The sequence below is a fragment of the Oncorhynchus kisutch genome, unplaced genomic scaffold (genome assembly GCF_002021735.2).
Source record: "Oncorhynchus kisutch isolate 150728-3 unplaced genomic scaffold, Okis_V2 scaffold951, whole genome shotgun sequence".
NCBI classification, from domain to species: domain Eukaryota; kingdom Metazoa; phylum Chordata; class Actinopteri; order Salmoniformes; family Salmonidae; genus Oncorhynchus; species Oncorhynchus kisutch.
In genome coordinates, this window is record NW_022262896.1 from 45,837 (window position 1) to 60,819 (window position 14,983).

Below are 14,983 nucleotides of genomic sequence, written 5' to 3' on the forward strand. Positions count from 1 at the left end.
ACTAAGCTGGCAGGCTGGCTAACAGCATGCTGCCTGGCCTGCACTCTATTTCATTTCAGTTATAGTTGATATCAATATGTTTATATATTGTGAAAGGGTTAAAGGACAGTAGAAGTTGATATATAGTTGAAGTCGGACGTTTACATACACCTTAACCAAATACATTTAAACTGAGTTTCTACAATTCTTGACATGTAATATACAAAGAGATATACATGGATACAAATTCCCTGTCTTAAGTATGTTAAATCCACTTAGAGTGTCAACAGAATGTCAGAATTCTCAGTCATCAAGCAGTGTTGTTGTTTTTTCATTCACGCTCTGTATTCTTCTCATGCATCATTACACACACCTGGTCCCCATCATTACACACACCTGATCCCCATCATTACACACACCTGATCATTACACACCCTTTATTTAGTCCTCAGTAGCCTCAGTCATCAGGCAGTGTTGTTGTTTTTTCATTCACGTTCTGTATGCTTCTCATGTTTCGTTTAACTGCATTCTTCATTATTAAACGGACCTTCTGCACCTGCTTCTTGACACCTGGCCTATATGTAACAGTCTATGATCTACACAAAATACTATGGAACGTGGAAGACAAATTCTAACATTCTAACATTTGTAAAATAATATGAAAAATAAATAAAATAATATGTCATGATTAGATAAATATTAGATAATATTCCCCTGGGACAATACATGTTAGAATCACCTTTGGCAGCGATTACAGCTGTGAGTCTTTGGGGGTAAGTCTCTAAGAGCTTTCCACACCTGCATTGTGCAACATTTGCCCATTATTTTTTCGGAATTCTTTAAGCTCTGTCAAATTGGTTGTTGGTCATTGCTAGAAAACCATTTCAGGTGTCGCCATACATTTTTAAGCAGATTTAATTCAACACTAACCAGGCCACTCAGGAACATTCACTGTCTTCTTGATAAGCAACTCCAGTGTAGATTTGGCCTTTTGTTTTAGGTTATTGTCCTGCTGAAAGGTGAATTAATCTCCCAGTGTCTAATGGAAAGCAGACTGAACAAGGTTTTCCTCTAGGATTGTTCCTGTGTTTAGCTCCATTCCATTTATTTTTTATCCTGAAAAACTCCACAGGCTAGAACGATTAAAGGCATACCAATAACATGATGCCGCCACCACTATACTTGATAATATGTAGAGCGGTACTCGGTGATGTGTTGTATTGGATTTGCCCCAAGCATAACACTTTGTATTCAGGACTAAAGGTTCATTGCTTTTCCATATTTTTTTGCAGAATTACCTTAGTGCCTTTTTGCAAACATGATGCATGTTTTGGAATATTTATATTCTGTACAGGCTTCCTTCTTTTCCCTCTGTCAATTAGGTTAGTATTGTGGATTAAATCAAATTTTATTTTTCATATACGCCAAATACAACAGCTGTAGACCTTACAGTGAAATGCTTACCTGCAAGCCTTTAACCAACAATGCAGTTTTAAGAAACAAGTGTTAAGTTAAGGGTTACTAAAATCAACTGACATTAAAAAAAAATAGAAAAATAACTAATAATTTAAGAGAAAAAATTTAATAACAGTAGTGAAACAATATACAGGGGGTAACGGTACAGAATCAATGTGCGGGGACACAGGTTAGTCGCGGTAATTGAGGTAATATGGACATGTAGGTAGAGGTATAGTGACTATGCATAGATAAACAGAGAGTAGCATCAGCGTAAAAAGGGGGTCAATGCAAATAGTCCGGGTAGCCATTTGATTAGCTGTTCAGGAGCCTTATGGCTTGGGGGTAGAAGCTGGTAAGAAGTCTTTTCGACCTAGACTTGGCGCTCCGGTACAGCTTGCTGTGCAGTAGCAGAGAGAACAGTCTATGACTAGGGTGTCTGGACTCTTTGGCAATTTTTAGGCCCTTCCTCTGACACCACCTGGTATATAGTTCCTGGATGACAGGAAGCTTGGCCCCCGTGATGTACATGACCGGACGCACTACCCTACGTAGTGTCTTGCGGTCGGAGGCCGAGCAGTTGCCATACAAGGCAGTGATGCAACCAGTCAGGATGCTATCGATGGTGCAGATGTAAAATCTTGAGGATCAGAGTACCCATGCCAAATCTTTTCAGTCTCCTGAGGGGGAATAGGCATTGTCGTGCCCTCTTCACAACTGTCTTGGTGTGTTTGGACCATTCTAGTTTGTTGTTGATGTGGACACCAAGGAACTTGAAGCTCTCAACCGGATCCACTACAGCCCCGTCGATGAGAATGGGGGCGTGCTCGGTCCTCCTTTTTCTGTCGTCCACAATCATCTCCTTTGTCTGGATCACATTGAGGAAGAGGTGGTTATCCTGGTACCACACTGCCAGGTCTCTGACCTTTACCCTATAGGCTTCTCATCATTGTCAGTGATTAGGCCTACCACTGTCGTATCGTCAGCAAACTTAATGATGGTGTTGGCCATGCAGTCATGAGTGAACAGGTAGTACAGGAGGGGACTGAGCACGCACCCCCATCTGTTTATTAACTTAGCTTTCGAAGACTTTAGATAAGCAGGGCAGGATGGATATAGGCAGGGCAGGATGGATATAGGTCTAACAGTTTGAGTCTAGAGTGTCACCCCCTTTGAAGAGGGGGATGACCGCGGCAGCTTTCCAATCTTTAGGGATCTCGGACGATACGAAAGAGAGGTTGAACAGGCTGGTAATAGGGGTTGCAACAATGGCGGCGGATAGTTTTAGAAAGAGAGGGTCCAGATTGTCTAGCCCAGCTGATTTGTATGGGTCCAGGTTTTGCAGCTCTTTCAGAACATCTGCTATCTGGATTTGGGTGAAGAAGAAACTGGGGAGGTTCGGGCGAGTAGCTGCGGGGGGTGGGGGGGGAGTGGAGCTGTTGGAGTAGCCAGGAGGAAGGCATGGCCAGCCGTAGAGAAATGCTTATTGAAATGTTTGATTATCGTGGATTAATCGGTGGTGACCGTGATACCTAGCCTCAGTGCAATGGGCAGCTGGGAGGAGGTACTCTTGTTCTCCACCTCTTTCAGGGGCATTAGCCACTATAGCCACTCGGTAGCAGCGGTGATCTGGTGCCAAGGTCCAGAGCTTACGGAAAGGATCCGGTGGAGTAGTGGAGTCTAGCCGAGTTTGAGTGGAGTCCGGGTGAACAACTGAGTATGCCAGTAGGTGGGCCTCAGGGATAGCTTCGGTACTGGGTCACTCGGTGGCAGCTAGCTAGCTGTGAAGATCAGGAGTAATGGTCCAGGGTTTACAGCAGGAATCCGGCGTTGTAGTGGAGAAACAGTCCTATACCGGTAGGCTGGCGAGTATTATTCAGGCTAAAAAAAAGGGCTGGTATCTGTGCAGAAGGTAAAGGCCGCTAGCAGTGGCTAACAATGACTAAATAGCTTGTAGCTAATTAGCTGGTTAGCTTCTGATGGCTAGGTGGTTCTGGCTAGAAGGTCTAAATAGTATTGTCAAGTTGTCTAGGTGTTATAATTATTTCAGCTCTGCCCAAACTTGAAAACGGCTTGCTCAACACGTGAAGGATGCAAAGGGACTCAATTCCTTTTTAGTGTTTTATTATGGTTTTGATGCCATTTGTTGAATATGTTGAAACAGTTGATTTGTTGAATAGAGTAGTTGAATGACAGAGGAATAAGGAATAGGTTGATAACCTTGAAACAGAGAATAAACATGAACTATTTTACACAATGAACAATGCATGACACAGCAACAAAGCATGGCTTTGAATAAAGTAAACGTTTAAACAATTTAATCTAGCACTTCAAGCAATTACTTCTGCAGTCAGAAAATATCCACAAAAAAGAAGTCACCACTCTTACCAGAGTTAAACATGTAAATTGTGCTAAGCACTGGATGCAACGTAATAAATAATTCCAAACATCACATACCAGTTGCGTCTTTAGGGTTGAACAATGAGCTGTTTGTATGTTGAGGACCAAAGCAAAGCTAAGCCCAAACATTTTATACCCATGCTTATCTGCCAGGTACGCATGTAAAAATAATCCCTCCAGAAATCCTGGCTAAATTTTTTTAGTTCCACCCGTGTTTTTGGGTTATCTGCCCTCTTGAGAGCTGCCCTCTTTAAAGGAAGAGCTGCCATTGTGCTCATGTTTTGAGTGTTCTGCTTTTTGACGCAAGTGTAAGGTCACAAGGCCCGGATATAGGTTTGAGTCTTTGATATTTATTATTCAATCCGAAAGGGGTAGGCAAGAGAATGGGCATGGGCAGGCAAAAGGTCAAAACCAGTTCATAGTCAAGGAGGTACAGAGTGGCCTGCAGGCTCGTGGTCAGGGCAGGCAGAATGGTCAGGCAGACTGGTACGGAGTCTAGAAAACAGGCAAGGGTCAAAACCGGGAGGACTACCAAAAAGAGAATAGAAGCAGGAGTACAGGAAAAAGCGCTGGTTGACTTGAAAGACATACAAGACGAACTGGCACAGAGGAAACACGGGGATAAATACACCAGCTATATACAGGGGGTACCGGTACAGAGTCAATGTGGAGGTTATATACAGGGGGTACCGGTACAGAGTCAATGTGGGGGCTATATACAGGGGATACCGGTACAGAGTCAATGTGGGGGCTATATACAGGGGATACCGGTACAGAGTCAATGTGGGGGCTATATACAGGGGGTACCGGTACAGAGTCAATGTGGAGGTTATATACAGGGGATACCGGTACAGAGTCAATGTGGAGGCTATATACAGGGGGTACCGGTACAGAGTCAATGTGGAGGTTATATACAGGGGATACCGGTACAGAGTCAATGTGGGGGCTATATACAGGGGGTACCGGTACAGAGTCAATGTGGAGGTTATATACAGGGGGTACCGGTACAGAGTCAATGTGGAGGCTATATACAGGGGGGTACCGGTACAGAGTCAATGTGGAGGTTATATACAGGGGGTACCGGTACAGAGTCAATGTGGAGGTTATATACAGGGGGTACCGGTACAGAGTCAATGTGGAGGCTATATACAGGAGGTACCGGTACAGAGTCAATGTGGAGGTTATATACTGGGGGGTACAGGTACAGAGTCAATGTGGAGGTTATATACAGGGGGTACCGGTACAGAGTCAATGTGGAGGCTATATACAGGAGGTTCCAGTACAGAGTCAATGTGGAGACTATATACAGGGGGTACAGGTACAGAGTCAATGTTGAGGCTATATACAGGGGGTACAGGTACAGAGTCAATGTGGAGGCTATATACAGAGTCAATGTGGAGGTTATATACAGGGGGTACCGTTCAGAGTCAATGTGGAGGCTGTATACAGGTGGTACCGGTACAGAGTCAATGTGGAGACTATATACAGGGGGTACAGGTACAGAGTCAATGTTGAGGCTATATACAGGGGGTACAGGTACAGAGTCAATGTGGAGGCTATATACAGAGTCAATGTGGAGGTTATATACAGGGGGTACCGGTACAGAGTCAATGTGGAGACTATATACAGGGGGTACCGGTACAGAGTCAATGTGGAGGCTATATACAGGGGGTACCGTTCAGAGTCAATGTGGAGGCTGTATACAGGTGGTACCGGTACAGAGTCAATGTGGAGGCTATATACAGGGGGTACCAGTACATAACCAATGTGGAGGCTGTATACAGGGGGTACCGGTACAGAGTCAATGTGGAGGCTATATACAGGGGGTACTGGTACAGAACCAATGTGGAGGCTATATACAGGGGGTACCGGTACAGAACCAATGTGGAGGCTATATACAGGGGGTACCGGTACAGAGTCAATGTGGAGGCTGTATACAGGTGGTACCGGTACAGAGTCAATGTGGAGGCTATATACAGGGGGTACCGGTACAGAGTCAATGTGGAGGCTATATACAGGAGGTACCGGTACAGAGTCAATGTGGAGGCTATATACAGGGGGTACCGGTACAGAGTCAATGTGGAGGCTATATACAGGGGGTACCGGTACAGAGTCAATGTGGAGGCTATATACAGGTGGTACCGGTACAGAGACAATGTGGAGGCTGTATACAGGTGGTACTGGTACAGAGTCAATGTGGAGGCTATATACAGGGGGTACCGGTACAGAGTCAATGTGGAGGCTATATACAGGGGGTACCGGTACAGAGTCAATGTGGAGGCTATATACAGGTGGTACCGGTACAGAGCCAATGTGGAGGCTGTATACAGGTGGTACTGGTACAGAGTCAATGTGGAGGCTATATACAGGGGGTACTGGTACAGAGTCAATGTGGAGGCTATATACAGGGGGTACTGGTACAGAGTCAATGTGGAGGCTGTATACAGGGGGTACCGGTACAGAACCAATGTGGAGGCTGTATACAGGGGGTACCAGCAGTAGTGACTGAGTGTATTGATACACCATCCACATGAATAATTAACTGTTTACTACTTGAATACATATATAACTGAATTTGGGGGACTGTGTACAAAAATATTTAGAAACGGTTCACCTGACATGGTTGAAAATAGCCTCAAATTAAAGCTAATAGTCTGCTGTTTCACCTCATATTCATTGTATCATTTCAAATCCAAACGACTTGTCACTGTCCCTAACTTCAACCTAAAACTACCACCTTCCATAATTTACTTAGCTAACTAGCTAGGTGGTTTAAGTTTTGCTGTAGCAACGAGGGCATAGGAATTAGGAAAGCAACATTCACCTCCATAAAAATGCTGTTCACATTGATATCCATACTGAATGAAGCAGTTAAGGGACCTCATGGGCATTTTTTGTAACATAATTGAAGGCGGAAATTAACCTTAAAATGTTTGGTGCAACTGTCTTAACGTGAAGGTAACTTTAACGGAAAAGATAAGGGAGAAATGTGTGTGTGTGTGTCTGTTTGTGTGTGTGCCTTGTATGCGTGTGTGTGGATGTGTGTGTGTGGTACCTGCGCAAGTCTGTGTGTGAGCAGGAACGGGCAGGAAGACAGGCTAACCCACATGGGATCTAAGGCTGACAGAACTACTGCAGGAAGGGAGGCTAGAACCGTGTAAGAGAATGGAACACTAAGATATTGTAAGTGTGTGTGCGTGTGTGTGTGTGTGTCTACATGTGTGTGTGTGTCTACATGTGTGTAGCCCGTGTTTCTTATTATCAGTAGTCCCCTCACACTCCCTCTGACATACACACACACACAGGGAATTCCAATCGGTAACAATGATGATTTCTCAAACTGCCTGACCAATCACACTCCAACATAAACAACTAACGAATGGAGTCCCAACTTCCTCTTCCTCAAACACAAACACACATGTTGCTTAGAGCCAGACATGGCTCCCCCTAATTAGCCCCTTTCAGGGTTTAACACACAGACACACACACACTTCAGCTGCGTTTCCATGCCGACAGCCTGCACTTCCGGGCTTGGAGAGGAAATGCCAATCTCTGTCTCAGTGCCTGTTCCTCTCAGCGCCTGTTCCTCTGAAGACACACAGAGCTGCAACTCTGTACTTTTTAGATCATCTCACATAGTTAACTGTTACCCCCCCCCCCTCTCTCTCTCTCTCTCTCTCTCTCTCTCTCTCTCTCTCTCTTTCTCTCTCTTTCGCTCTCTCTCCCTTTCTCTCTCTCTCCTTTCTCCCTATCTCTCTCTCCCTATCTCTTTCTCTCTCTCCCTCTCTTCCTTTTTCTCTCTCTCTCTCTCCCTTTCTCTCTCACTCTTTCTCCCTCTCTCACTCTTTCTCCCTCTCTCTCCCTTTCTCCCTCTCTCCTTCTCTCCCCATCCCTCTCTCTATTCTTCTTTCTCTATCCTCCCTCTCTCTATTCCTCTCATTCTGCTCATGTTCTGGGCATACTGCCAAATTGCTTATACTGATAGTGAGGATTCGTTCCAGGCACGATCAATCAGTCACTTGCATGAACCCAGTTGAGATGGTTATAAGAAAAAGACAAACATAAAATGTTCCTTCACATGCCCTCTTCTTATCACTCTGTGGTAATTGTAATTACATTTGAAGGTAAGCATTAGATTATAGCTTCTATTAAAAGGAGATTCTCCTATTAAAGTAAGAGAAATCAACACAGAAATGCAGACACTTCATCCATTTAAACTAGAGGTCGACCGATTAGGATTTTTCAACGCCGATACCGATACCGGGACCAAAAAAGCCGATACTGATTAATCGGCCGATTTTTTTTTTTTTTTACCATTTGTGATAATGACAATTACTACAATACTGAATTAACACTTATTTTTTCATCAATAAAATCAATTTAGCCTCAAATAAATAATTAAACATGTTCAATTTGGTTTAAGTAATGCAAAAACAAAGTGTTGGAGAAGAAAGTAAAAGTGCAATATGTGCTATGTAAGAAAGCTAACAAGTTAGCTGAAAGTTGGTGGTTCCTTTTAACATGAGACTTCAATATTCCAAGGTAAGAGGTTTTAGGTTGTAGTTAATATAATATTTATAGGACTATTTTTCTCTATTCCATTTGTATTTCATTTACCTTTGACTATTGGATGTTCGTATATGCACTATAGTATTGCCAGTGTAACAGTATAGCTTCCGTCCCCCTCCTCGCCCCTACCTGGGCTCGAACCAGGAACACATCGACAACAGCCACACTTGAAGCAACGTTACCCATCACTCCACAAAAGCCGCGGCCCTTGCAGTGCAAGGGGAATAACTACTCCAAATCTAAAAGTGAGTGATGTTTGAAACAGTATTAGCGCACACCCAGCTAACTAGCTAGCCATTTCACATTGGTTACACCAGCCATTAGGCTGATAGGCTTGAAGTCATAAACAGCTCTGTGCTTGCGAAGAGCTTCTGGCAAAACGCACGAAAGTGCTGTTTGAATGAATGATTACGGGCCTGCTGCTGCTCAGTCAGACTGCTCTAAACTTATTTAAGTTTATTTAAGTCTTAAGGAACTATAGTGAGCCATTACATTACTTCCTGTTTCGCTAGGGTATAAAATGAGGTAACACGCATGCAATATCCCTTTGTCATCCAACATCATGAAGAAAACTATTTTATTTTCAGAAGCCTTTTGGCCTCTGCATAACCTCTGTTAGCCTCCGTATCTTGGCAACTGCAGACTAGATCTCTGGTGAATTGCTCCAAAAAGTACAGCCTGTCTTTGCTGTAAACACAGGTACACTAAGAGGTGGTAATGAGGACAACCTTTGCTGCTTTACCAGCATTTCAGTGATAGCTGGTTGGTGTAGCAGAATGTTGACAACATTCATGGAATACATTCAGCTTAGCACTTTTAGACCATATTTCAGCTTCAAGCTCTAATTCTTCCATTTATGATTTGAGTTGAGGCTCTTGTTCCTCCAATAGTTGTTTCCTTTTCAATGTTTCAACTTTAACCAATAAGGCTGCCCTTTCAGCCTCCAAATTGAGCCTGATATAAGATGTGGTGGATTGTCCTGAGCGCCTGCTGTGTTGTGACTAATTTCCACATTTTGATGAGATATTTGCGATACTGTCCCTTGGCTGGACCTCCGCATCAGTTTTGTTAGCAGCTGAGCATTGATGTGCTTCTTCCATCCATGTGTCCACTGTGGATACAAAATAATCCAGTGTTGCTGTCATTACAATTTCTTAAGAATTTCAATTGTATCCATTTTAAAAGCACGTAACAGTGAACGATTAGCACATTATGAACACATTTTAGCAAAGCACAGCTTAATGAATGAGCCCAACACATGAGGTCATCACAAGACACAACAGCCAATCATCAAAGCAGAAGAGAAGACACATACACTTCAAGCTCCACGAGTGATTCCAAGCTCCACAACTCTCAAAAGTTCCCTGAATTCATCCAACACCTCGAGCAGATTGAGCAATAGAAAGAGCAACCATACTTCATTCCCCTCTCTCCAAAGTGAGTAACGCGAAGTCAGAGAGCTACAATAGAGTCAGTCACTTCTTCACTTGGAATATACAGTAGAGGCAATATCGCAATCCAATTCCAAACTTGCCTTGAGGCCACAAGTATGTGATGCCGTAGTCAGACGGGCTTCCAAAGCAACCACTGAACATGGTTTTGGGAATCCAAAGTTCCAAGTGTAAAAACATTTATTTTCAGAACAAAAGGTAATTTCATAGGCTATAGTGCATCGTCAAAGCGATCAGATTTAAACTGTAAACAAAAGGTATAGACTCGTAGCAGCTTTCTTAGTGGTGTGGCGTGGCATAGCGGTCAAAACAATCTGGGAAAAGGTTTCCCCCCTTTTTCCCATGTTTCCCCCTGAGGCCTAGTAGATCCATACTGACAAACCTCAATAGGTAAAAGGAAGGCGAACATGGAGAAAAGGGGTGTGCCCAGGAAAGGTTCTAGTAGATCTAACACAAAACAAATGAACAAACTACTTCCCTTGTTGAACCTACCTCTGGTTAATATAGACATTTACAACACATTTAGAACTAGTCCCTATTTACACAACAACAACAACAGCAGCAGCAGCAGCAACAACAACAACAACAGCAACAACAACAGCATCAACAATAACACTCATAACCCTCCTGTCATCAATAATACAGATGTGACATCATCAGCAGCTGGTTGGAAAATGCTAACTCTTTCCCTCTCTCTTCCTAACTCTTTCCCTCTCCCCCTCCCTCTCTCTCCCTCATCTCTTCTCCTCCCTCTCTCTTCCTAACTCTTTCCCTCTCTCTTCCTAACTCTCTCCTTCTCCCCCTCCCTCTCTCTCTCCCTCATCTCTTCTCCTCCCTCTCTCTTCCTAACTCTTTCCCTCTCTCCTTCTCCCCCTCCCTCTCTCTTCCTAACTATTTTCCTCTCTCTTCCTAACTCTTTCCCTCTCTCTCTCCTCCCTCTCACCCTCTCTCTTCCTAACTCTCTCCCTCTCTCTCTCCTCCCTCTCACCCTCTCTCCCCATCTCTCCAACTTTCCCTCTCTCTTCCTAACTCTTTCCCTCTCTCTTCCTAACTCTCTCCCTCTCTCTTCCTAACTCTTTCCCTCTCTCTTCCTAACTCTTTCCTTCTCCCCCTCCCTCTCTCTTCCTAACTCTTTCCCTCTCTCTCTCCTCCCTCTCACCCTCTCTCTTCCTAACTCTTTCCCTCTCTCTCTCCTCCCTCTCACCCTCTCTCCCCATCTCTCCAACTTTCCCTCTCTCTTCCTAACTCTTTCCCTCTCTCTTCCTAACTCTCTCCCTCTCTCTTCCTATCTCTTTCCTTCTCCCCCTCCCTCTCCCTCTCCCTCCTCTCTTCTCCTCCCTCTCTCCTCCCTCTCACCCTCTCTCCCCATCTCTCCAACTTTTCCCCTTCTCTTCCTAACTCTTTCCCTCTCTTCTTCTCCCCCTCCCTCTCTCTCCCCCTCCCTCTCTCTCTCCCTCCTCTCTTCTCCTCCCTCTCTCCTCCCTCTCACCCTCTCTCCCCATCTCTCCTACTCTCCCTCTTCCTCAGAGACGAAAGGAAAGAACGCTTGGTATAAGGCTGTGATCATCATCACGGTGCTTGGTATCACAGCGATAGTTGCCCTGGTGACAACAGCAGTATTGCAGAACAAGCCTCTCCTACAGAAGTACAAGGTACTATATGTGGTTGTTATGGCAACGAGGTACAATAAATGTTTGCAATAGCTTTTTCAGATTCTGTGGCTGCGATGGAAGAATCCCAAATATTGTAGACTATATTATGCATTGGTTGAAGCTCAATGTTGAATTTAAATCTCCCTACCATCATATCTAAGCCAATATGATACCAATGTTTATGAAAAGGTACACAGCACATTCCCCACCTCTCGTCATGAGCTGTACGTCCGTTACCAAGAACCACATACCGGATATCTTAACAGGGTCGTTGACAATTGAGTTGTCAGAGTATTTTCTGCGCCTATCACAGCTCACATTTTAGATGTGAACGTCCTATTATAGCCAGTTAGCTAGCCAACTAGCCAGTAGACAGTAGCCACAAGCCAGTGAGACTGTGCCATACAGTGCCTTCAGAAACTATTCACAGCGCTTGACTTTTTCCACATTTTGTTGTCTTACAGCCGGAATTTAAAATGGATAACGTTTAGATATTGTGCCACTGATCCATACACAATATCCCACAACGTAAAAAGTGGAATTTTTTGTTTAGACATTTTTACCAATTCATTAAAAATGTAAAGCTAAATGTCTTGAGTCAATAAGTCTTTTACCCCTTTTATGGCCTAAATACATTCAGGAGTACAAATGTGCTTAACAAGTCACATAATACGTTGCATGGACTCACTGTGTGCAATAATAGTGGTTAACCAGATTTTTGAGTGATTACCCCATCTCTCTACCCCACACATACAATTGTCTGTAAGGTCCCACAGTGGAGTAGTGAATTTCAAGCACAGAATCAACCACAAAGACAAGAGAGTTGCAAAGATTCAACCAAAAAGACCATGGAAGTTTTCCAATGCCTCGCAAAGATGGACACCTATTGGTAGATGGGTGAATATAAGCAGACACTGAATATCCCTTTGAGCATGGTGAAATTGTTAATTACGCTTTGGATGGGTGATTCAATACACCCATAGGTGTAGAGTAATTCATTTGCATTTTATCAGAGACAAAGATAGACAGCTGCCTCTAATTGAGAACCAATCTAGGCATCCATAGCCTTACAAAAACACCTAGATACCGTCTTACTGGTTGGTAGGTGATCAAAGACTTATGTCATGCAACAAAATGCAAATGAATGACTTAAAAATCATACAATGTGATTTTGTGGATTTTGTTTTAGATTCCGTCTCTCACAGTTGAAGTGTACCTATGATAAAAATTACAGACCTCTACATGCTTTGTAAGTAGGAAAACCTGCAAAATCGGCAGTGTATCAAATACTTGTTCTCCCCACTGTATGCTAGCTAGATAATTAGCTAGATCAACATACGAGACAGACACGTCGCTGTTTGAGCATCGAACCTTACCTTATGATGCATTCATAAGTGCTTAGTGCATAAGTGCATAGGTGCTTCTACACCTGCATTGCTTGCTGTTTGGGGTTTTAGGCTGGGTTTCTGTACAGCACTTTGAGATATCAGCTGATGTACGAAGGGCTATATAAATAAATTTGATTTGATTTGATTTGATTCATTCAGTACACCGTTCTGTCAATGCCATTTTCTTCATGCCATTTTAATCCAAATTTATGCTGACTAATCAACAATGTCAAGTTACTTTTTAGTGTGTTCCCAAAAATCTGAAACCAGTAAGCAAAATTACATTTAAAATACATTATACGATACAATTCCAGACGTTGAAGTTAGGTTCATTTTAGGTTCTGAATGAAAGGTGAAAATAGTTATTTTCAGGACGTTAAAATAGGTATTTTCCGGACGTTGAAAATGCATATTTTCTGGTTCATTTTCGGTTCTGAATAAATGTTGAAAAGACTTTCTCTAGTTTGTTTTACTGTAATGTACTGCAGTGTTTCTCAAACCTCTCCTCGGGGACACCCAGATGTTTCACAATTGTGCTGTAGCTCTGATATAGCTATTCAAGACCTTGAAGATTAGTTGACAAGTTGAATCAATTAGCTCTGGAGTAGATCAATTACATGGAATGGCCTGGGTACTGTTAGTTAATCAGATTTCTCTGTCATTGTTATCATGGATTCAGATTCAGAACTGATGTCTTCTCTCCATGACCTGCAGATTGCTGTCATCTTGCCATTCTTGTAACGTCAGCACTTGGATTCAGGAAGCAGGTGCAGAAGGTAGTTTTAATAATAAAGGCAGATAAACAAAACAGGAGAAGCGTGCTAAATTAAACAAAACCAATACTGCCTAATGACTGAGGCTATTGAGGGCTAAATAAAAAGAGATCAATCAGGGTGATGGACAAGGAGGACCGAGCACGCCCCCATTCTCATCGGCGGGGCTGTAGTGGAGCAGGTTGAGAGCTTCAAATTCTATGGCGTCCACATCAACCAACAAACGAACATGGTCCAAGCACACCAAGGCACACCAAAACAGTGAGGAGGGCACGACAAAACCTATTCCCCCTCAGGAGACTGAAAAGATTTGGCAAGGTTACTCAGATTCTCAAAATGTTTTACAGCTGAACCATCGAGAGCATCCTGACCGGTTGCATCACTGCCTGGTATCGCAACTTCTCGGCCTCAGACCTCAAGGCACTACAGAAGGTAGTGCGTACGGCCCAGTACATCACTGGGGCCAAGCTTCCTGCCATCCAGGACCTCTACACCAGACAGTGTTGCTGTCTACACCAGGCATTGGCAAGATAGGGATTATATGCCAACAACAAACGCTGACACTACACATCCAAGTATATCGGACCAAATTATGAAAGACTAGAATTGTACTTTTGAATTCTGAAAAGTCAGTGTAGAAGAGGTGAAAAAAGTATTGTTGTCTATCAACAATGACAAGCCACCGGGGTCTAACAATCTGGATGGAAAATGACTGAGGAGAATAGCAGACGATATTTTCTTTTACAGTAAACAAATTGACACCAGACTTTCAGCGCGCTTATAGGGTAGGACATTCAATAAGCACAGCACTGACACAAATGACTGATGATTGGCTGAGAGAAATTGATGATAACTTCATTGCATCTTTTGACATTATCAAAAAACGTATGTGTTATGACTTTACACCCCCTGCTATAATGTGGATAAAGAGTTACCTGTCTAACAGAACACAGAGGGTGTTCTTTAATGGAAGCCTCTCCAACAAAATCCAGTTAGAATCAGGAATTCCCCAGGACAGCTTTCTAGGCCCCTTACTTTTTTCAATCTTTACTAATGACATGCCACTGGCTTTGAGTAAAGACAGTGTGTCTATGTGGTGGATGACTCAACACTATACACGTCAGCGACCACCACAAGAAGAGAGTGAAGAGGAGGGTGCAATTGGCCGACAGTGAGAGGGAGGGGATGGCCAAGAGAGCGATGGGGGTGGGAGAAACCTCTGGGTTGCTGCTGGTTTCCCCAGGCCCTCAACTCCTGTTGGGTGGGGACCCACCTAACAAGGCCCAGGACTGGGTAGAGGAGGAGGTGGGGGTAGT

General features: G+C 43.5%; 1 protein-coding gene across 2 annotated transcripts in view; it reads left to right on the top strand.

Annotated features, from left to right (window-relative positions):
• LOC109884251 (ectonucleoside triphosphate diphosphohydrolase 1) overlaps positions 1-14,983 on the top strand; it is a 66,176-nt gene that overhangs the window by 8,126 nt on the left and 43,067 nt on the right. Inside the window, exons 1-2 of one of the 2 annotated variants that reach the window (XM_031817165.1) lie at positions 7,939-7,958; positions 11,382-11,506. Coding sequence is in view for 1 of the 2 variants with exons in the window: in XM_031817166.1 (XP_031673026.1) it covers positions 11,382-11,506 (125 nt within the window). In the remaining variant the exon portion in view is untranslated. Of the gene's footprint in view, positions 1-7,938; positions 7,959-11,381; positions 11,507-14,983 lie in introns of those variants that run through there. The other variant, XM_031817166.1, reaches the window with a different exon arrangement.